Below are 24,102 nucleotides of genomic sequence, written 5' to 3'. Positions count from 1 at the left end.
ATCCACACTCGTAGCACCCAGATACATAATCGTTTGTATAGAGGAAATCTATACAAAATAAACTCAACAGGAACTCTAATTATGCCACAATATATGTATGAACATAAAGTGATGTGTCAGTGAGCCGATCTAGTGGGCAACCAGTGAATGTCTCATGACCCCGGCCTGGGTCATAACCATGTCCAGGACTGGCATATATATCTGTCTCAGTCACTTTCTGGCTTCTGGACAGCTGCCCAGAATAATTCTGTGCTGGGTGGTTTTCCTTTGACTACACCATCAAACCAGCATGATTATACTTGGTAAGTCAGATCCAGAGGTTCTCTCATCTTGACCCTCGCTTCACATCACTGAAGTTTTTGACAATCCCTTCTTTGTATGCTGAATAACAATTGCTTCACTGGTTGACTGTCGTGTATTTTAATGAGCTACAAAAGATGAAAATATCCATAATCTCATCAATATTCTTGTTCTGTTTATCTTTCTCTCTCTACTACAGATTGCTGACAGAAAGTTCAATGTGAGACAGCATTCCTACTGGATGATCCCTGGCTAGTTTTGAGTTCTTGAGTCCAGCTCTAGTCACGATAGGACACTTCACTTCAACACTTTCAACTTCTTCCTGTTCCTCATCGTGGATACCTCGTAGATTTTTGGAGACATTGTGACAACCAGTTAAACCCATCTAGGACCATGGTTTGTGTGCTTTGCCTGAGGTGGCACTTGGGTCTTGCTGAATGATGAACAATCCACAGTTTAACCGGCAAATACGACTGCAGCAGTGCAATCCCATGCTCTGCTAACACTCAAGACTTCACCAGTCCCTTTCTTTCCGTTCCTGTCTACAGAGACCAATCATATCCACTGACTGGAAGTGGATAATTTTCAGCTGTAACTTCTATCAATTGTTTTTTTTCTTCTTCTGGAATACGTTGTAACTGCTCCTCAGAGGACGGGCCCCCTCCTTAAACCGAGCAGCTCTCCTCCAACCAAGCCAGCAACGCAGCCATGGCTTTGAATATTGCCTCTATACGTGACACAAAATGGCTGACCTTGGAAGTGTGTCGGCAGTTTCAGAGAGGGACTTGCTCACGCAGTGATGAAGAGTGCAAATTTGCCCACCCATCTAAAAGCTGCCAGGTGGAAAATGGGAGAGTGATTGCGTGTTTTGACTCCTTAAAGGTAAGGATATTCTTTTACACTATACACCTCAAAATAATGTGAACAATGTTCGAAAAATATTTTTTTTAAGTGTGATAGTTTTGAAGTTCCTAATGGTTGACTGGTGTATGGTCATATGCTCAAATTAGCTCAATGCTTTGCCACAGTTAGCTGATCATTTTGACCTTTGACGCTAAAGGCCAGAGAGGTCTCTTGTCATGTTCGCTGTCACCACAGAGATGCTTTTAAAGTTTTATTTGGTAACTTCTTCCATTGTCACCATGCCTGTCCAATGTCCATCATCTGTGAGGGTACATGTCTGGTCTACTCAAGAAGTCATTGCAGGACTTCTATTCCTGGTTCCTTGTCAAGATCACACACACAACACAAACTGCCCTCAAACTACCTACTTTGTAATATTTAGTGCTCACAAAACCAAGTCGTGTGCCAGTATGTGGTGGACAACTTGTACGTAAGATGACAACATTCAGCAAACGCCTGTTCATATCAAGATATATATGATGGAGCCTGGGGTGGGTGAGGTTGGGGGGGCTGAACCAGCCATGACAGTGACAAATAGCCAAAGAAACTGGGGCAGAACAACAAGACTTAGAGCAAGATGTACTGTGGCTGCAAGTTATACACAGTATATATAAAAAGTCTTCACAAATGTCAGGTTTTTGCGCTCGCAACAAAAATAGGACCTGTAGTGTACATGAACTTCTGCTCTTCGACCCCTGCTCCGCTCTTGTTTAAAAATATGGGCTTGGCTGCATTCCTCCATGTAATCCTCTTGCAATGGGCCACACTAAGCATACGTGGTGGGGAATGTGTGGGTGCAGTGCAGTGCTGTGCAGTATGAGCCAGTGGTCCCCTGAGGTCATTTGCACATACACGGTGAGGTACTCACCGGGATGGTGGACTCCTTGAATGGCCCTCCTCACATGCAGAAACAAGCCTCAGCTGACTCATTAAAAAAAATGTCCAGCCATAGGAGATAAGCAAGAACGTGACTAATATCCAGAATACAGAATTACCTATGTACGTATTTCTCGGTATCGCTTTTAAAGCGGAGTGTATTTTATTCATGAATATGTCAACATTGTGCCATCAATTCAGACTCTGAATCAAATCGTTTAAAGCAGGTGAATGAGGGAGATCGAGAAAGCAGCCATTGATTGATTGATTGATTGATTGATTGATTGATTGATTGATTGATTGATTGATTGATTGGCATGAGGAAGATGTAACCGGCTTGATGACATGTCCAAGATAGCCATTCCGTATGGCGATGGCAGTGGACTGCTCTGTCTGACACAGAGTTGAAGCGTTTTTGCAGTTTATTTATTTTTTGCCCTTTCAAAAGCTTGTTATGAAATGGCTAGTAAAGCCTTATAAGCTTGAATTTAGCAAGCACCGGTCCAGACAACGCTGCATGTATCTTGTTCCTTATGTCAGATGTTGGTTGGTGATCATTTTTACTGGCCTAAGAGTTTTTGTTCGGTCTTGGTACCATTGCAGGTGCAATGCTTCTTGACTCCTTGGCCCAAACGCTGAAGCCAAAATGGAAATGATTGATTAGAATAAATATTCTGCAGAATTGCTGTCTTAGCTGCTTATGTGTTGGTTAGAATGAGCACAGAACTCTGCCCATCTGCTGTACCAGTGTCTCACCTGGTCTCAGTCCACCCACTATCTCTGAGTCATCCTCTTTTCAGATCACTCTGTGAGCCGCAGTACTGAAAAAGGGTTTGTTTTTGGGGGGGGAATGGAAAACATTTTTATTTGAAATTTGCTATCCAGACTCAACACTATCCTCACATTTGATGAGTTGAAGGCAGCTTCAGAGAAATTCTCCTTGCTACTGTATTGTCGATGTTTCACGCAGCTCAGGTGATCTGTGGGTAGGTGGGTGAGAGGTTTACTGTATGTTTGAACTTTAGTGCTGCTTTGAATTATTGATGTTTATTTTCACCTCATCTAATTTCTACATCCCAGTCTGATCTTTGTGTGTCTGCTTTTCTCTCTTCTATTTGGTTCTGGTAACTTCCATATCACGCCTGAAAAATCAACAGCTCTCGCCATCTATCTTTTTTTCTGAAAGGTCACAGATGTATACAAACACCAGTTTGTTAGTTACCGTCACTGCACTCTGTCTTTATTATCACGATTAACCCTCTGGTGCATCGTCATAACAACAGCAGACAACATTTTAAATTCAATGGTGTTGATTGTGGGTGTGAATCTCTAAGTGTCTGGCGATTCAATTCAATTCTGATTTTCAGGGTCACGATTCGATTCAGAAACGATTCTCGATTCAGAAATTATTGTTGCATTTCAACGGTTAGGGTTAGTGCAAGTGGAAAGATGAATTGAATGGAATCACCAGACACTTAGACTTTTTAGTTTTTAATCAATTAAAGGTCTGTTACATGCATTTTATTTTCATCTTTTCACATGCAAGTGCACACACAGTATTAGGTAGTTACAAACAATTCAGACAAATGCCCCACAGGGGCCGTCACTTATAATGAGACAGATTTCTTCTTAATTGGTTCAATCTAATGAGGCAACTAAAGCAATCTTTAGGAGCCTGCTACCGAAATAGGTTTTAATCCATTTCACCCCAAAAAAAAAAAAACAGGCTGTAATGAACCAAGCCTAGCATAACATTGCAGTCACATGTAAAAATGTGTCAGAATTAAGAAACATTATTTGTGTATTATCTGAGTGAAACATTGGATTTATTTATTATTCATTCATTTATAGTAACAATACTATTCCTACATTAATACCACTTAAAACTGACCACAATCATTATACAAACTTGGAATTGTAGATGCCGCATGTATAAATGAACATTATTTTTAAACTGCTTTCCTCTTAACATTTGGTTTCCAGGAAAAAAAGCAAAGTAATGACATGGCTGAAAAGTGTGATCAATATGTTTACTTGCATGCAGCGGTATTCAAATAAAACCCAGCCTGTAGCTGTTTGAGTCACTGGACCCTGGTGTATTGATTGTGTCTCTTTCACTAAAGGGCACTTTAGGGCAATCCTTATACTACATAATTTATTGAAATTGATGAAAACGTTAACCCTTTACTAGTACTGCAAGATCTCTCTCTCTGAAAAACAAAAAGTTTTCTGGAAAAACAAAAAGCCTATCTAAGCTGATTTTGGTTTAAAGTTTGCCAGTCATATTTTGTCAATTTAGTTTTTAAATAGGTTTTTATCCTCACTGATTGGTAGGTAGAAGAAAATCACACGATACAGTTTCTAAGTGTTACATGCCTTCCATCTTGAGTTATCAAATAAGGTTCTTAAGCCGAAAGAGCTACTTCCACTTTAGCCCTGAGTGGTTTCGCTTGATGGAGACTGTTTTTTTTTTCAACTGCACGTACGCCTCAGGATGCCTTCAACCCACAAGAGAGCATCCTTGGGGACTTATCACAGCTGTCAAACAACAAGCTGATCAAGGCAAGGCTCCATTTCCTTTCGGCATAAAAAGGTGAATAGCAATCAACATCTGCAAAATTGTATTTTCAAGTCTCCAGCAGTCTCTGATGATCGGTTAAGTTTAATTAAGATTATATAAGTTATATATATATATATATATATATATATATATATATATATATATATATATATATATATATATATATATATATATATATATATATATATATATATATATATGGGGGGGTGTAGAAAAAGTATTTAAGATCATTTTGATAAATTTATTAAATTAAGAACTGCATTATATTCATAATCTGTGACCTAGTTTTGTGCCTTTAGAGACAATCACCGTGATCAGTTTTAAGATGTCGATAAACGGAAGCAAATCGTACTTTTCCCCTCAGAAATCATAGATTGTATATTTTTAGTGCTAGTTCATTCTATTTGACTAATTCCCTAATGTCATTCTTATATTTCTTGGCTAATGGTTACCTGGTGATTTGACTTGTCCAGCCTTCTTGACATCAAATTGGTTTGTGGCCCCTCATCTTCAATGAGTTTCACTCACCTGCTTCTTGCTTACCTCCTATTTTAAATGATGAACCGATACCTCTAACTTTCTTTTGTCAGCAACCAAAGCTTTAATAATCTCCAAAGTGGGGGAGTAAGCAGCCTGGGCCCCTATCTGCTGAGTGTGTTCAAAAGAGGCTTTGATGCACAGATCTGCGCTCTTCCTTCCATCTCATTATCTTCCTTTATCTGTCCAATGGATTTAAACAACTTCTCAGCGTGGCCTGACATGCGTTCAAATGAGACAACAAAATCTAACTTTTTTTGGGGTTCATTTGCATTTGTAGTAGATTTTATTTTTATTTTTAGAGTGCTCCAGTACTCACTGCCTTGAAAGCCAAGAGTGACTGTAACAGTTTCAAAATTAGCTGAAGGCCTGCTGTTTTCTCTTGGGATTGTGACACAGTTTCTTTCAAAGTAGGACATAAAAAGTGTGTAACCCATTTATTTGAAGTCTCACCAATTTGGCGAGTTTAAGTTTGCGTTTGACAGGAATTCTGCCACCTTTATTTTCCACAGCATCACACTGCACAGGCTGCAGATACTCTAGCTACCCGGGACTGACCATGTAAAGGGGATTCCTAGATAATGAGTCTGTGTACTGTGCTGTATTGTTTTGTGCGAGTGTAGATTAGAGACGCTTGGGATGGTGGGTTCCATGTCTCAGCAGGTCACAGATGATCAGATTAGCTAAAGCAGAGCTCCACTTGGATTAAAGATGACCAGCTCTTCAAAACTGCAGGGCCATAACCTTTCACAAGTGATGATGATCTGGATCAGTCACTGGGAGGGTTTCCATCCACCTATTTTTATTAGAACTTTTAAGGATTGCGAAAATATACCTGCTGAAAATCAAAAGAAGGAAAATGCACATTTTGGCAATGCAAACAAGTTTTTACCACTTCACATGTTTTGACCAGATATTACGCCACATGTTCATATTGTAGTCACAACAATGGCGGCGGTTGATAAAGACCATGTTTCCACCAGCAGGTCTTAGTGTTTGATGACGATATTTTGGTGATTATGTTAAAAGCGTTTTTTTTTTTTACATGGTTAGGTTACCTTTATTGACTTGCTTTTAGCCACTGATCAACATTATCCATTACAAGCTCAAATGGAAGCAGAAAGCATTTGGTGATCAATTCTTCCGGATCTTCAAGAGTCCTTACCATTTGAAATCTGCATTTCGCTTAAAACGAAACACAATCCTTTAGAAGCAGCTTTTCTTTTTTTTTTTTCTGATTTGGAGAATGAAGCGAAACACTGTCCGTGTGCATCCACTGCCTGACTACTTAGGGGTAGTATCCTGGCTGGAGCAATATGATTCTTTGAAACTCACAGCAAAGTGAGTTTGTCACCTGTTTTACTACATTACATTCACTGTGTACAGTATTTACTTTGTGCGTTCCATCTTACATCTCTCCTCGCATGCCTGCATCTTCATTTGTGTGGTCTGGTTCTACCTGTGGGGTGCAACTAAAATATACAGCAAGGGTAGGCTCCAGCACACCTATGCGCCACGAGAGGATAAGAGCTTTGGAGAATTGATGGCATGCCAATTTATACACAGTCCAGCGCAATAGAAACATCCTTCCAAAAGTGCTCCCATAAGGTTGGAAGCTTTGAATAGCCCAAGACCCGGCTGATTCATTAACTGATTGCATCGCCTCGCAAGATTTTTGTCGTCCGTGTAATGTATGAAAAGCCAGCAAAAAGGTGTGGGGAATTGATTTTCCGAAAGTGAGAAATTGGAACAGTTGTCGAGGGCCATACTTACACGCTAACCTCAATTGTGTTCCATTTTAATTTAGTCCATCCATCCTTCCATCTCCTGAAACCACTTATCCTCACCAGGGTCACTAGCATGCTGGAGCCTATCCCAGCAGTCATCAAGCAAGAGATGGAAACTGATCGGCAATCATTATAATTTAATGCGATAAAAGCATACAAAGAACTAATTGGTTCATTTCAATGAGCTGCTTCTTGGGAAATTAGGATCATCAAATGTTAAATCATATGTTAAGCACTAATTAAAATGACATTAATTATTGTGAGTTCGGAAGACTTACTGTAGCCTGATGCTACAGTCATTCCCTCGTCGCTCCGCTAGTGCCTTAGCAGGCCGGAGGATAGAGTCAGCATTGAAGGCAAAATGCAAATTGTTCGAGCGGTAAAGGGAGGGGCCCACAACTGAAGCACTATTCTGCAGGCTTGATAGAAGACTGGTCTTTCTGTGTGTGTGCGCCACCCACAGATTTTCAGCACTTATCACTCGAACCATTCAGATAGACTGATGAAGGAGGCGGAGATGTTTTGTACCACACATGAAGATGTCAAGGTCAAGTCCAAACTGGGGATGTCAGATCTGTGCAAGGAGTGTCAGGGTGAAAGGGGCACATAAACAGTGCGGCAGCTAGCAAGGGATCTTTCTTGCACAAAGGATACTTGACCTTTTGCAATCTATTTAGAGGCTAGAACTCTTACCACTGCACAAAATTATGAGGTGCATTATTTATTTATTTTTGCAATTGTACCTATAGATGTAGCGCTATTATGCTAGGTTCAGCCCGGAAATGAAACCATTTAACGGCTGTGTGTTTCACTTGCTTTTGTTCACCGTGCAACTACATAAGCAAACAAAAGGAGGGGATCCTCTGACCGATGGAGAAGGGAAAAAAAAAAACATCACTCGACAAACTGGTGAACGAACCTAATGGTGACTACATTGGCTAATTCTAAACCCTATCTTAGTTGATAGTTCAACAACTGTAAACAAATCAATGCATTCACCATTATCCAAACTTTTTTGCTCGGTTCTAGCTGCAATTGGAAGCTGTCTTAGTTAGTTGGCAAATTAGTCACTCTGTGTGTGACAAAATAATTCTCGTAGTGTTGAAGTACTCATGTAGGATTGGCACTATGGATTATTCGTGTGCCGCCACTATAAAGCATATGAATGTTACAAGTTTTGATCTAACTTTGACATCAATGGTGCTTGGATATAATTCAACAATCTAGTTGAAAGCACTTATTTATTAAAGCATCCATGTAGACTGGTGGTTGACATGCGAATCCTGGAGAAGCCTTTCATGTGGCTGACCACCGACTAGACCGCTGATAATGAGCTTTATTACTAATCCCAGACAACCAAAAGTAAACCAGTCACGATGCAGTAAATGTTTGTACTCATAGATGCTGAACAGGCAGGCCTGATTTGGGTGATGTCGTATTCCCTACGATCCAAAATAGCGTTTAACACCTCCCTCTCGGATGGATGAATGAATGCATCATTTTACATGAGTTGTTGCATTGTCATTTGATGAGTACTCTGTCTGCTGGAATCACACAATTTAGATATATCACCTCAGTTTGTGTCCTCTCAAGTTTTGAGTCTTAGGATGAAATACTAAGTGGGTTCAATTACATTATGTTGACACCCTGAGTAGAGACGCTAAACTTGCCACAAGGACAAAATAGATAAACCTAATTATAGGAAAAATCAAGTGAAAATGGGAGAAAGTTTGAAACAAACCACAATAGCCACAATTTACCTCATCCTTTTAAATGGGAAATAAATATTAATGAGCAGTCTGTGAGTGGCAACATTCAGGAGAAAATGACTCCACTTAAAGTCCACATAATGGACAAAGTAAGGAGTGGGTTAGGGTTAGAGTTCGTTAGAGTGTGTGTTCTTGGCGACCTATATAGGTCGCAATGCTGACAACGTGCTACCCTGGCAGATTCCCTTTGGATGCTGTCCAGATCTTGGGACGAACACTACTGCGAGCCACACACTCTCCTGGTAACAAAATATACAAATAAAAAATATAATAATATAAAAACATTTCAGGAAACTTAAATATTGCGTGACTCCAGCAGCGGCGTGGTTGTCGCTAATTAGCATGTCCGTCTCACAGTCCAGAGGTCCGGATCGGAAATGTGTTGCTGTTCCTCGAATGCGATGGTTTCTTAAGAAAAAATAATCCCCCTTTAATAGTAAATTCTAGTATTGGTAAGTGGGGACAGGCAAGTACATGTTTTTTTTCCAGAGTTCAGAGTTCATCAATGTGTAGGACACTTTGATAGATTGAAATATATAGATCTTTTAGACATTAATTTTGCATACATTTACACATACTACCAAATGGCATTGATTCAGTGGAATTTTTATGCTTTTCAAAGGTCAGTGCTGAGTGCCCCAAAAATCAATATATACATGTGTCATCGCACTAGCACCTTGTGCAGGTGTACCGGACTGGAGAGTGTGTGTGTGACAGTTCATTTTAACGTGTACATTTTTTGAATTTCCATGCTAACATTGTCCATCCTTTAGGCTGGACTTGGCCGCTTTGTTTGTGTGTGTGTGTGTGTCCTCAAGCATGGCAGTGTTGGTGTGCGTGGGTGATGCTTGTTGTGATCCAGGCATTTAATATGCATATGTGTGGGCAGGTGTGAGTTGGTTCATGTGAGGCATATAAAGGAGGAGGTTTGAGCGGCTCACTGCGGGGCGTAGAGGTCAGTAAGGATGAGTCGCTTCATCATTACAGAAACATTGCAGCTCTCTCTGCACGCCACCGACTTTGAGGCACTCACACCTAGGTTTTAGTCTTAGCAATATAGTCCTATTGATTTACTTTAGGGTGGAAAAAAATATTTATCAACATGAGTTGTGTTTTGTGGAGTTGGTTACATACAATCTGACAATCGACATTTTTTTCTGAGGTTTCTCTCGCTAGTTATTTTCCCTAGCTGGAAGCCATGAAGTTGAATCTTCGATGATTAAAACCCAGTACTCAGCATGGCTGACAGCATGTATGTAAACAAGTTGAGGGGGGAAAATAATTTGGATCTGTGTATCCTGTGGACGTATTCCATTTCTGTACCTTTCCTAAAAAGCATTTAAAAAAAAAAAACATCTCCTTAATCTCGCTAGAAGTCCTCATTGAGATGGTCTGAATTGTATTGTGAAAATTCAACAAATAAATATCTCTGTAAAGGAGATAGACGTGATTCTCCTTGCTCCTCCTGCAACGATGAAGAACACAGCAGGAACAGCGTCTTAGCAACATAGCTTCTGAGTTGTTTGTGATTCTCATCACGCTTGGCTTTGGTTCCGCCCCCCACAAGATGTGCTATGTCATGGCCAGCATGTTGCTCTCAGGGCTGTCGTGTCCCTCTGACAACCTTGACTCACATTCACTCCTTCATAACCTTTCTTTCCTAAGTTCTTTTCGCAGTTAGCGCTGCATCAAAGACCCGTATTGTCTGACCGTTTGCCATTAGAACACGAAAACATTTCAATGGTCATAATTATTAGGTAGGATTGCAATATTGCTCCAAGAAGTGAAAAAGAGAAATACAGAAACAGATCCTTAAATCCCCAAAGCCTATACACTTTTTGGTAATGATGTACAAATGAAGCTTCAAGATGATTCATGAACCCGTTGTTGTGTTTACTTAGACCTCTAGATGTCACTCTCTGTTCACTGAAGAGCTGAAATTCCACCGACTTGCTATTTCTTAAAATCCTCACTTTAAACCAATCTAGAGGACCCTAAGAATACAACAACTGGTTCATGAAGCTTCATTTTCCCATCACTACTTTTTGGACATAAGCGGTAGTGAACAGCAGAAATCGTCATGAATGTAAAACCCCACCAAATGTATCGTTTAATGCGATCGATGACGCAAAGAATTTTAAGCGTCGCTGCGCTCCACAGCAAATGTTTTCCTCATGATTTACACAAAATACTGAACCCCTGTCTGTTTGTCATCCTTTTCAGGGCCGCTGCACGCGAGAAAACTGCAAGTACCTGCACCCGCCCGCTCACCTGAAAACCCAGCTAGAGATCAACGGACGCAATAACCTGATCCAGCAGAAGACAGCGGCTGCTATGTTGGCCCATCAGATGCAGTTTATGATTCCCGGCACTACCATGCAACCTATGGTCAGTGCTGCTTACAGGAAATAACCTCATCCTGCTCCGCTGTTTCCATTCTGCTTTATGGCTGTGTCTAAATGAATGAGTGTAAATTGTCTTTCTTCTGCAGCAGACTTTTCCAGTCAGCCAGGGTCTCGGCTCCAGTGCAGGTTTGAGCTACACGCCATACCTGACCCCCATGTCGCACAGTATGGGCCTGGTACCCACGGAAATCTTGCCCAGCACCCCCATGATTGTCCCAGGCAGCCCTCCTGCGTCATTGGCTACTGCTTCATCCGCCAACCAAAAATTATTGCGAACAGACAAGCTGGAGGTAACCCGTTTCAACGTCATGTATGGAAATGTTTGTTGATGTTTAAAAAGAGGCATCGGAAAAGATGTGATCTTCTCTGTAAAACTTGATGAATAAAAGTATTGGGGTTATGAGATTACCTATATTTACTGGCAGACAATACTGAATGAGAAGACACTAATTGTCAGGGGAAGGCCCGTGTTTTTCCACTTCAACCTTTCGAAAGATAAACAATTGTCATCTCCATCTGAGATATAGAGTACTGTTGGTGATGCGTAGGCGTATGCCTCGATGTGTTTGTCTTCACGGTTGCTATCACTTAGCAACTACTGTAAATGAAGCTCACTGATGAAACAGCATCCCCTCCGAGACACGTATGAACGAACTCCCACGCCGATTGTGCGTGAACACAATGTATGTGTGTGGTTCTGCGTGATTGTGTGCAACAGGCCCCCTGAGTGCCAATGAAAAGCAGAATGTGATGATTGAAAGTGGGCCTCAATGTTCAGTGGTTTTGATGTGGCACACATAGCATTCAGTCCTTTTCAAAAGGACTCGTATCGAAAAGAAAAATGCAAATCTATGAGGTCAATGATATGATTTATTATTGCAGTTTTTGCAAGCATTCACTTTTTTTTCCTCTCAATTCTTGTATCTTTTCATATTTGTACGCGTGTTCAGGTTTGTCGTGAGTTCCAGCGGGGCAACTGTGCTCGAGGCGAGACCGACTGCCGCTTTGCCCACCCGTGTGACAGCCCCATGATCGACACCAGTGACAATACGGTCACTGTCTGCATGGACTACATCAAAAGCCGTTGTTCCCGTGAGAAGTGCAAGTACTTCCACCCGCCAGCCCATCTGCAGGCTAAGATCAAGGCCACCCAACACCAAGCCAACCAGACGGCAGTGGCTGCGCAAGCCGTCGCTACGACAGCGGCCATGGTGAGAACGCAGTCTCGATTCACAAATGTTTGCTGTTGCAATAGAGCGTAGCTTGTGATATAAAAAATATACTAGAATCTATACTGTATAGTAGGGCTGCACAAAAATATCGTTGTCGCGATAACAGCACATGCAATATGCTTATCGCAAAGACGTGCAATAAGTTTCACATGGAATATTTGCTTTTATGCATCAAACATAGACCAATCAGATGCATCCTTGAATCTACATTGTTATCCAATAAGAGATCGGTATCTAGGGGTATTACTAACTGAAATGTTAAGGTACTACAATTAATGCGCTAACATAAAAAAAAAAAAAAAAAAAAAAACGTATTTCTCTCACTTGATCATAAAAGTATTATTTCTTTGGGTACATGTCCAAGTCACATCAGTTGCGCAATACTCCACACCCATATTGCATGCTTTTCCGAAATCGTGCAGCTCTACTGTACAATGCAAAAGTCGTAGGCTAAGTCGTTTTGTTTGATTCATTTTTATGACAGAATTAATATTGACATAATTGAACAATCCAAAAGCGGTTCAAATAAGAGATGGATGGATATTAGGATCTTGGATCATGCTAAAGATACAGAAATAATTTCAAGAATTCATAAGTATGTACTTTCCGAGGATTTCATGTTCCCTCTTGGGTGTCAGTCACTGACTATGAAACCATCCATTGAAGAATCATAATGACACCAGCCAAATAAACACACATATTCTATTATGTTCATTATTTTATGTAGGTAGCATTCACGTGGTAACAGATGCATCATGGCCTTTAAATTGAATACATTCTCTCTCGCAACACACATGGGCCGTTCATTTGTGATGCCCCCACAGTAACATTAAATGTGGAGCCCTGTTTTGTCATTACTGTATCAAGCACCCGCCCACCTCTGCAAGTTCATTCCAGTAGGTTCCAGTGTACAGTCCACTGACAATGATCCTCCCAAAGTGAGGTCCTTTCAAAAATAACACTGCATAAACAATCTGAGCATTTTTTTTATTGTACAATGCCCTTGGGTTCAGACAGTACATAAAGCCACCCCCACCCCTCCCGTTACCACTCCCTGTTCTTGATGAGTTCAGCTCTCAGCAGTTCAGTACTAATGAAATCAAGGATGGATGAGAAAGTCACATCACTTCCTCCAGCCAGCCAGGCAGGCCAACAGACAGGTGGAAATGTTGGCAAAATGGTGGACATGCATGTGTTAGCGTTAGCCCCGCCCTCTCCCAGGTTCCTTATAGCGCTCCCGCTGCACTTTCTTTAACGCCTGTCTGTTTTTCCCCCCTGCCCGGCACGTTAACTCACTGGCAACTGTCATTGCTGCTTTGCTCTCCCTGTCCTCGTCCTCCATCATGGGCTAGGCAAAGCGTCTGGAACACGGAATCCAAAAGCTACAGTACATCGGGCCGCTTGGGACAAAGCGACGACCCCTCGGTGCAATCTATTTGCACAGTTCCCTTTGCTCATTAAGTCTCCCCATTTCTGTTCATCCTTTTCACTTTACAACGTGATCCTCATGTGCCCCATCTTATCAACTTGAATTGTATATTCAGCCAGCCGCAGTTAGATGCGGTGCTGGAGGTGAGTGAGGTTAACCTTGGCTTGAGTTGTTTAGTCAGCACCTTTCATCCAATTGTCTTTGAGCCCATAGTCCAAGCTAAAGCACAGAGCCATGAAACCATTATTACTTTGCCGTTGTCAAGATCACTATCCATAGATCACGTTAGTAATCTAAAACAGGAAAACTAAAATGGATTTTTTTTCTGTTTTGGGTGTTGTTTGAGTGTGCCACAGTCTTTGTCGCTTGCCAAGAGTTCGCTCATACGCAGTGGTGTGCTGCCCGCCTTTGCTTCTCATTTCATGGCCGAGCTCCATCCTCCATTATGAACTAATCTCACTGTTTATTCATGCCACAGCATATCAGTACCATATTGTGATGCAATTTGCACACAACACACCAAGGCGTCCGCACGGACCCCCTTTTGAATTCCATCTCTTTTAGATGGGTCATCATTGCACGGCCAACTTTGTCTTGCTACTCGATAGAACTTCGATACTGCCGCCCAAATATTTCCAGTATCTTGGAGAATAAACAGCGCTCCACATGAAATGATTGAATTAAATCACAATCAAGTACATGCTGCGGGATGGCTTGAACAAACAACTACCTCACATCATCCCCAAAACAATTTAGTTCAGTTTTGTATTCATCCTGATGCATTTTGTTGCTGTCAAAAGTTTTCGTTAGTCCTAATCGCCACTAAATTCTTTGTCCGGTAGTAATGACCGACAACAGCCTCGCTTTTGTCACTCTAAATGTTTGAACTAATTCAAAAAAATAGCAAATGTTTAGACCAAAGAGTTTTTTTGTTGATGTGCATGCCTATTGTTTTGTATGCGGTATACTTGCATTCAGATTCTTTTTTGTTTTTTTCCTTCTCACCTATCCACAATGCAATGCCGTCCCCCATGATGCACCTCTGCTTGCTGTTACCTGTATGTTAATACGCTTGATCCCATTGGCCCACTGCCATCATGTGCTCGCTGCCTGCTAATTAAAGACTCAGTCGACTGCCAAAGCAATGAAGCGACCCCTCGAGGCAACTGTAGACCTGGTACTTTGACCTTTCACCTTTTGCTTTGCATGTAGCTTCTTTAATTGTACTGTAGCCACTCACAAAGTTTAAGTTGGCTCTTTTGCTTTTGTGAAACGCTGTAATGCAGTTGGAACTTTCATAGTCTATTAACATACCCCAGTGGCAATTGCAGCTTTATATGAATGAAAAGAGTTTAATGATAAAAATAATTCTACCTGTAAAAGTTTCTGAATATTCTTGCTAGGATGTAGTTTCTTGTCCATTTTTTTGCCTTTATACGTTGAGCATAATCAGACTTTAGAGTTTCAATTTCCTTGTTGATTTTTCGTAGTATAAATGGTGTGCTCGTGTTTGTTTTTCCGGTGGCCAGGCGTTTCCCCACAGCGTCCTTCAGCCACTACCAAAGAGAGCGGCAATGGAGAAGAGCAATGGTGCAAACTCCGTATTTAACCCCAGCGTCTTGCACTATCAGCAGGCTCTGGCCAACGCACAGCTCCAGCAGCATGCTTTCTTTCCCACAGGTAAGTGCAGACAGGGTAGATGAGTTACTAATGGGCCATTTTGGGAGAGTCAATTAACACATTCACTGACAGCCCAGTTAAAATGGATCTTTGACGTCTATATCCGCCAATGGCGGTGAATGAGTAAATTAGGGCTTGAATGTTGTGTCTCTGTGAGTAAGAAGCTACTGATAGATATTAAGTTATCAAGTCAAGTATTTCCAGGACCATTGTGAGTTTTTATTTCAATACTATGAGCTCAGTTACGCCCTTCGAGGAAGTCTCACCTTGATGGTCCGGCTGAGTCAGCTGTGCTGAACTGTGGCTAAAACATGAGCTTGTAACCACGCCCATCTGCAATCAGGTTTGTGTTTTCATACCAGATGGGTGATGGGTGAGCTTTTGGTGGACTAATATCAGGTTCCCTGTGATATTATGTAGAAGAGGAAAACAACCATCTTCATTTTCAAGTATGGCTGCAGATTGGATTTGAAAGATAATATTCAAACAATCCAGCAGAGATCTAGTACAGATATATAAGTAAAGGAGCTTTTTAAGTCACCTTAGCTAAATGATGAGGCTTGGCCTTGCTGATGTTTGGCTGCACATTTTGTTGCTAATGGACGTGGTCAGCGGGAACCCCTCTGCTTGCATTCCATCAACACTGTAACTTTGTCTAATGTGTGGCTCTCCTCTGTGTCAATTAATTCATACGCCTTCCCCACTCCCTCTTTTCTCTTTGCATGAAAACACCAGGGTCAGTCCTGTGCATGACGCCCGCTAGCAGTCTTGGTAGGTTCTGGCCTTCACTTACGTTTTGTTTCTCCTTTTAGCACACACGCAGGCACCCACACAAACACACATTCGCTACATGGAACAACTGCGGATGATAATTGCATGTTGTTGGACTATTTAATTTCAGTATAAACCAAACTCCGAGGGGTCGTATTGTTTTGTTTTAAACACAGAGGCGTGCCTTGTTAAGTTGTTGATCAGAGAACTTCAATTAGATACTCAGAGGGACTTATCCACTTAGCTTTGTTGGAGCAGGATGGAATTAAAAAAAAATGTCCACGCTAACAAATCATAGTAAAGCAGAATTCTTGGAAAGATGAGCTGGGGGTATTTCAGAAAGCAGGTTCTCTGAGGATGATAAGCCTGAAATCAGGGTTGCTAGTTCCAAGAAGAGAGCTAGTAAGTGAAACTCTTGAGTCACTCATCACGGCAACTGACTCAGTCCTCGATCCTAACTTGTGATTGTAATCTGCTTGTCTCCTCTTTTATCCTCATGTTTTTTTTTCTCTTGTTTTCTTTTCTTTCCTCTTCCTCGCTTTGCCTTGTGAATGGTTGCATGCCATCTGCTGGTGTAACCCTAACGACGGCTCGCTGTCTCACTGTAACATCCGCCGCCGTTACCACCACCATCTGCGACACCAACCAACAAACAAACAACAACATTGACACGCACGTGACACGCCTGTTCCCATGACTGTCATACTGCACCAAACCCTGCGCTCTGCTCTCGCCCTGCCCTTTCTCATCCTCAAAAACAAAGTCCCAATGATGTACAGTGCTACGCCTGCTACTGTCTCTGCAGCAACAACTTCAGCCACAAGTGTCCCCTACGCAGCAACAGCCCAAGCCAATCAGGTTTGCTCTTTTTAAAGCTTTCTTTCATCAGTCCCCAGGAGCTCTGAAGAAGTCTTGCCCTCAAATACAAAGTGGTCATAATGCCACGCCCAGCCCTTCCCTTTTTCTTCCACCATTTTGGTGCCAACTCAAGCAAGTGGGAGTCTCCCAGGGAGCAAAGGAGCCTCCCGCACGGCCTATCAAATTTCCAGAGAAATGCTTATCCCCTTGAGGCGCTTTGGTCAAGTACTTCTTCAGAGCTCCCACATTTGCAATGTAGTAGTTGCGCTATGTAGCACCACTTCCTAGTTCTGTTCTGCATGTTTTTTTTATTTATTTTTTATTTGTAGTTTTCACGTCTCTGATTGTCCAATACTTTACTCCCCTCCATCTTGCAGCAGGGGAATCATTTGTTATTGCTTATGTGCTACGCAACCACACACAGTTAGCACATTCACATACATACATTCGGGACATACTGGTTTCATACTTGTTCTGCGCTATAAATAGTGTGACATCACTTGCCAAGTGCTGACATTATGTACTGGCAAGCAACACAAACCGCATAAATTCCTTTTGCGGTCAGAATCCACAGTCATTTTAAATGTTGCTTTTTCCTTTCTTCTTCTTCTTCCATTGTTACGTTTAATTGTGACATTAATTGTAATACAATGACAGTCCTCAGTCACCACAGACTGTCTTGCTATTAAAACAACAAAGCTGTCAGAATGTTATCCAGAACACTTTGTTGATCATTTTGCTTAAAACTTAAGCCCGAGGATGGATTTATATTGCATGGTTGAAGTGAGTGACGGTCCCAATTTTTTGCTCAATTGGGATATCCATACGTCGTGTCAGCGCAAAGAGGAAAAGAAAATACATGGAATCAAAGATGTCCTCATTTCAGAATCAGGCCGCCTTCATATGAGGATATAAATCTGCTAACCACTCAGATATCTGCCAGTCCAAGCGCCAGTGGAGCATTAACACAGACCGGATACAAACCAGCAATGCAAGCTTGACCTCATCGGTCAGTGTTGTTGCGTGACGTAAACTACTCTTTCCAAACCTTTATTGTACCAAGGCGCATATTTCACATTGGAAAAAAACATCACGGTATACCACTTAACAAAAACAACAGAAATTATTTGTGTACTTTCTTTCATTCATTCATGCTTAGAAAATTAACTGGTCGCACATGTGAGAGTAATGGACTGGCACTATCTCCACATTTCACAAAATGCATTCAGGGGCAGTGTGAAGCCCTGCAAACAACACGTTGCCCCTTCCAATGTGGGCCATTTGATCATTTAGAGCATTTCCCAAGAGATCCAGTAATGTTCGCTTTGTTCAGTGCACATGATGGCATGAGAGTTGTGCCAGGCTGCTTTACCATATCAACACACCTGCTTAGAAATATCCTGAACATCTGATCGTTCTTAGCTGAGAAGAACATCACCACGCTGGAGATAGCTTCCTCACTCACCCAACCTGGTTCAGGGATTTTTATTTTTTTTGTGCAATCATTAGTGACGATCTGGCAATGTTTGTCATTTCCTGTCACATGTGAGCTCTGTGGGGACATTTCCAGTAATTGTCTGCAGGAAGTGGTGCCACAGTTTAAACGTGCATGTGGGATAAGTAAAAACAGTGATGTCATTCTCTTGCTGTCTGCCACCGTGTGACCTCGAGGCTGGCCCCTCCCCTCTCACGAGAGATCGTTTCCCTGGCAACATTGAATAAACAATTATTTTTAGATACTGCTAACATACACTGGCCACAACTTTAGGAACATATACATGTTAAAGACACCTGCTCTTATCACATGTGCGTTTAACATGAATGGACAAAGTATATATACGTTTTCACATAAAGACGGACAACATTTAAAATGCTAATCAATGAGTTAGAGTGAGTTGGCACACATCTAACCTTTTTACTTTAACTAGCATTGGTTGTAGGTTACAAATTATACGACAGCGGCCCCTTCTGTCGTAAAATGGATTTTCATCCCATGACACACTCCCCAAGTGAGACGACTCCTTACCAAAGAAAAAAAATGGAACGCTATTGTCAAAATTATTTTTCTATTTCTATTTAATATATTAGCTGGTTGTGGCAGAATCAAAAAGCCATTCATAATGGTGCTTAAGCCTTATTTGGAATTTTAATGAATATTTAGGTATCACTTTCACCACAGCTCCAGTTACATTTTCTCTCAGGGCACCCATATTTTGCACATTATGTATGTATTTGTATTTTGTGCATGTATTATTTGAGATTTCATGGAGGAAAAGAAATTGGGAGATTGGGAAAGAGATTATCGTATTGGCCCAAATATAAAATGACCCTGATTATCTTTTTCAAGACTCAAGTTTGAAAAAAGACTTTTTGAACACCAAATTTAATTTTTATACAGAAAATAATTACAGTACATCTGAAACAAATGATTATAACAAAATAGTCGAGAGAAAAAAAACGTTATTTTGCCTCATTCACATCATGCAAAAAACTGTCTATCACCTCTTAATATCTGAACATTTAAATTTGTAAACTAAAGTGCAATCACATTTGTAAATGAATGGCTTCTGGTTTTGGAAATGTAAATAAACCAATCTACTTTGATAAAACAACGAAACTGCAATAACTGCATTAACCATCAAAGTAAAGTCTAACTGTAACTGTAGTCTTAAAACAAATCTGAAGAAGGAAAAACATGGCAATAAAATAATGCAAACGGCTACTGCTATTTTGATTCTTTGTGACAGGGGTTCGCTTTGGCCTGGGGAGTTAAGTTCAGCATTCGCTTTTAAGATATTTAGCGCCATTTAGCGTTGTGAATGGATATAATGTCTAGACCCCGAATGTAAGACGACCCCCCACTTTTTCAGTCTTATTCCAATGCAAAAAACACCGTCTTATATTCGGGCCAATACGGTAATCTGTATTTAGACACCAATTGCGATCGGGTTGCACTGAAAGTGACATACTGCGGCTGAAAAACGGACTTTCAGAGATCGCAGTTTGTGAATTTGGACACACCGTGAATTTTTGCTGCATATATTTTATCTCAGGCACTCTGTTTGGGCTGCTAAAGCTTTGAGAAAAGATTACAATGTTTGTTTGCACCAATTGTAATTTCTATTTCAGGTTTTTTTTTTTTTTTATACATAGTAGTAACTGGGCCATCATTTCCACAATTTCATTTCTGATGGGCAATTTGGGCGTCTGTGCATGCAGGTTTTCATTTTTTCCATATGGAATACATGTCAACTGAACTGTGCATTGAAACACTAACCTGCAGAGTGGAGATTTGTCTCACTCCTATGAGTAATTGGATATAGGTCCAAAGGGCAACAGAAAAAAAAATGTGATTAGTGCTGATTCTGAGGAAAATGCAATTGTGTGCTGGGTAAAATATCTCAATCAATGTTTCTCTCTGTCTTTGTGTGTCTCCCCTGCAGATCATTCTAAAGTAAACGTCACAAAAGCGCTGGATTGTGAAGGAGGTGCACTTCAAAACCCCAATCTGCTCACGTGTAAATACTATTTTACCTCTCCCATAGAGGTGCAGCAACCTGCATGCTAAGAGTCTCACACGTAATTGCACTTATGGCAGTGTCAGTGTAACACACAAACACACAGGCACCATATAGTGTGTATTATTTTTCTTTTCTTTTTTTTTTTACTGACTCTAAAAGTCAAATATATTGGTAATGTACGTATTGTGTGTGGTTCACACAGAATAGGCACACCGCAGTGGTCATTGAAACCCTTTCTTGACTATTTATTTGAGGAATTTCCACACAATTTCTGTCCTTGTTTAGTAAACAATATGCTGGATTTGCACTTTGACGTTATGGTGCACTCTATTGTAGTTAGACAGTCACGGGAAAACCTGTAACCACACTGACACGCTTTGATGGCCTCAAGTGTTTTTGTCCAGTGGTGTGAGAGTGGCTCTCCTCAGAATGGAATGTGGCAGCTCAAAGGGGTCCCCCGCACATACTGCATCTGCCCTCGATGACCTGTATCGTATCAACCCTGGAAGCATTTTGCCAAAGCCCGACCTGGAGAAGATGTTTTTTTTTTTTTTTTTAATCATGTCCCAAAGCTGCTTGGAACACCAACAACAACACAACGATGATTTGTGGAGGTGCCGCCTTTTTAAACTGCATCCAGCTGGGGTGGTCGGCTTGGTGCTGGAGTCAGTGCCAAGGACTTGATGGGGCTTCGTCCCTAGACATCCCAAGCCATGTGTGTATGTGCGTGCGCATGAGAACGGATAGTCTGCCGGCAGACATGGGAGCATGGCGGACTCGGTGACGGCATGTTTTGGTGCTTAACCAAATGCTGAAGACTTGAACTCGAGGGCTACCTGGCTCCACAATCACCCGCAATTCTCTTTCACCCTAGAAAACTGTAGAAGTGCCTAAACATGCTCACCTGGATGATAGCCAGTTGCAGACAAGCTGGTGTCACGTTTAGCGTGGGGGGGGAAAAAATTATATTTTTTTCTACCAACTGTCCATTGAGATCACAAGTGTCTTTCTGGATCACCAACTAGCTCTCACAATGTACCATCATTTATTACTGGTAATTTACAAGAAGAATATATAAGTGAGAAGGTTAAAAAAACGTGCGTGTAATGTATATATGTAATTTAGTTTCTGGTTATAGAATTGTGTTTAAAGTTTGTGCTATGTGTGCTTTCAAAGTATGTTTGGACTTGGCTCCACCTGCACTTCAAGCAAGTCGAGGACATGAAATGTTCTTGTGTTGTTGTTTTTTTTAAATCAATCGGCATATTTCATAGTGTAATATGTTTTAAAGATCATTTAGAAAAAAAGATTTTTATTTGTGTTTGTTCTTGCCCAAAACAAATGTAATTTCATGGTGCTTGATGACCATTGACAATCCACAAACTTGGGTTTCATTCTCCTTGATTGTCTTCATGCATCGCATTGTGTGTTTTATTTGTGATTGGGGCTCAAAAGGTTTACTTTTCTCTTAATTTATCTTTACTCTTTATTGATCTTTGCCCTCATGTTAATTACTATGTTGTAAAAAATATTTGAAATGAATGTAACTTATTGAGCTGTGTCACACCGTGCTTTGTCAGCGGTGTGGAGGTGGAAGCTTCCAAGTCCACCTATAGACTGCTGGAAGCTGCTAGACCTAGATGGCCTTCTTGCTGGAAAGAGGGTGGGGGGGGGAGAATGATCTTTCAGAAGTGAGAGTGTAGGAATAGAGTTGCTTGTGTTGTTGGAGAACAAAAACATGTTTATTGTATAGATGACATTTTAGCCGGAGAAAAAAAAGCGAAGGAAAACTTTTAAAAAGGGTGTACTTTTCACTCTGGTATGCTAGTATTTCATAACAATATTAAGTTGTTGCTGTGGCAACCAAATGTTGCAGTTGCTAAAGTTTGGTATTTTTGTAAAAGACATTGTTTGACTTACCCCCCCACCGAATTACGTACACAAGGTAGATTGTAGTCAAGATATTAACATTTCTTATTCTTCACTGAGATTGTAACCACAAACTAATATTTTCACTAGAAAACAACAGCCGCTGTAGAGCTGTGACACTCACTAGAATGAATCACCATATAAGTATATAAATATGTATACACAATAACAAAATCTAGCAATGTTGATAAGGACCTTCAGGCTCTTCACTGACTTGATGCGAGAGTTATGGATAGCACTTTTCACACTGGAGATTTGCAGCAGTCAACCATGTGTTTTCAAGTGAATGTAGTTGGCGGGGCGGTGCACTTGAGACGTCCTTGTTTTACCCACAAAGTCCTTGACGTGTATTTTAAGCATAGACAGTGGATGGTAAGAGAAGGCCAACGGAAGAACTTTGAACTGTTGGTTCTCTGAGCAGACTCTGGGTATCCAAATTCATTGCCTTATCTGAAGTCCGTTGCGTGTATATTGTTGGTTTTTGTTGTTGTAAACTATTTGTAGAGACGTTCTTTACTCGACCCTTTCGTACTTTCATTTCAAATAAAGAAATAATTATTGCTATGTGAAGCCATGTTTTTTTTGAGTGGAAGCCAAAATGGCAACGGAGTTACCAGTCGAGGATAAGGAACTTGTTGACCCCTACGTGAGAAAGTGTCATTCGCAGTTTTGGCCGACAGAGGGGGCTACACGCGAGACGGTTGGAGACTGCCATCCTTGCTTCTGTGCGCCCAACCAACCATCCAATAGTTTTGCTGTAATCTTTTTGGGAGAAATGTATTCTTTGTATTATGTTCCTTATAGTCAAATGTGCTTTGGTTCCAGCGAGGTAGTGTAAATTCTATCGAAAGAAAGAAATAAAAGTCAATGTCACCTTTGTGGTTGTCTCTCATCACTTGCCCTCCATGGGAAAGCTGGGCCAGTTGAAATGCTACGTAAAAATATGACCCATAACGAGAAACATTTACCATAATACTCCACCAAATAGTAATATTTTAAAAATTTATCGGAATGGTCCTGAGCAAGGACGGCTTTAGGACTTTTTTCTCTATAGACTTGGAAATAGTGGGGGGGGGGGGGGGATAAAAAAAAATCTAATTATTATTATAATAATTTAGAATGATAAATAAAATGCCGGAGAAGCTAAACGGAGTTCTGAGGGGACAATGACCCCGAGCCCCGGTGTACAGTAGCGCCATCCCTGATGACAACATTACCCAAACATAAATTCATGATTACTGAAAATGGAAAAGACTTCTCGGTCATAACAATATGCAACAATCTAATCGTTCTTGATTATCGGCTAACGCAGTAGTAAATTTATGATTACTGCAAATGAAAAACACTGGATGGAAAATACTTCTAGGTCATAACAAGAATCGTTTTTGTTAATTAGACTGAGAGATTATTCAGATTGTTTTACTCCAAATAAGAGAACCATCATTACTAAGATCACCCTCGGTTTGATTATGTTCTATTGATCAATAATGTACTTTACTGAGGGTCAAGTACAACTGTGGACAA

General features: G+C 40.9%; 1 protein-coding gene across 13 annotated transcripts in view; it reads left to right on the top strand.

Annotated features, from left to right (window-relative positions):
* The window catches only part of LOC147062663 (muscleblind-like protein 2a), a 30,185-nt gene extending 7,037 nt beyond the window's left edge, over nt 1-23,148 (top strand). For 2 of the 13 annotated variants that reach the window (XM_085911223.1, XM_085911232.1), the window contains exons 2-9: nt 500-1,182; nt 10,977-11,141; nt 11,245-11,448; nt 12,109-12,369; nt 14,943-14,996; nt 15,349-15,499; nt 16,235-16,270; nt 20,572-23,148. In XM_085911223.1, the coding sequence (XP_085767349.1) occupies nt 1,009-1,182; nt 10,977-11,141; nt 11,245-11,448; nt 12,109-12,369; nt 14,943-14,996; nt 15,349-15,499; nt 16,235-16,270; nt 20,572-20,696 (1,170 nt within the window). In that variant the 5' untranslated portion in view covers nt 500-1,008 and the 3' untranslated portion in view covers nt 20,697-23,148. Of the gene's footprint in view, nt 1-499; nt 1,183-10,976; nt 11,142-11,244; nt 11,449-12,108; nt 12,370-14,942; nt 14,997-15,348; nt 15,500-16,234; nt 17,129-20,571 lie in introns of all 13 variants that reach the window. The other 11 variants (XR_015066000.1, XM_085911262.1, XM_085911290.1 and 8 more) reach the window with 11 other exon arrangements.
* The last annotated feature ends 954 nt before the right edge of the window (nt 23,149-24,102 follow it).

The sequence above is a fragment of the Syngnathus leptorhynchus genome, chromosome 1 (genome assembly GCF_054491065.1).
Source record: "Syngnathus leptorhynchus isolate UIUO chromosome 1, UIUO_Slep, whole genome shotgun sequence".
Taxonomy (NCBI): domain Eukaryota; kingdom Metazoa; phylum Chordata; class Actinopteri; order Syngnathiformes; family Syngnathidae; genus Syngnathus; species Syngnathus leptorhynchus.
The sequence above is the reverse complement of the archived record's forward strand: the minus strand, read 5'-3'. Positions and strand labels throughout refer to the sequence as shown.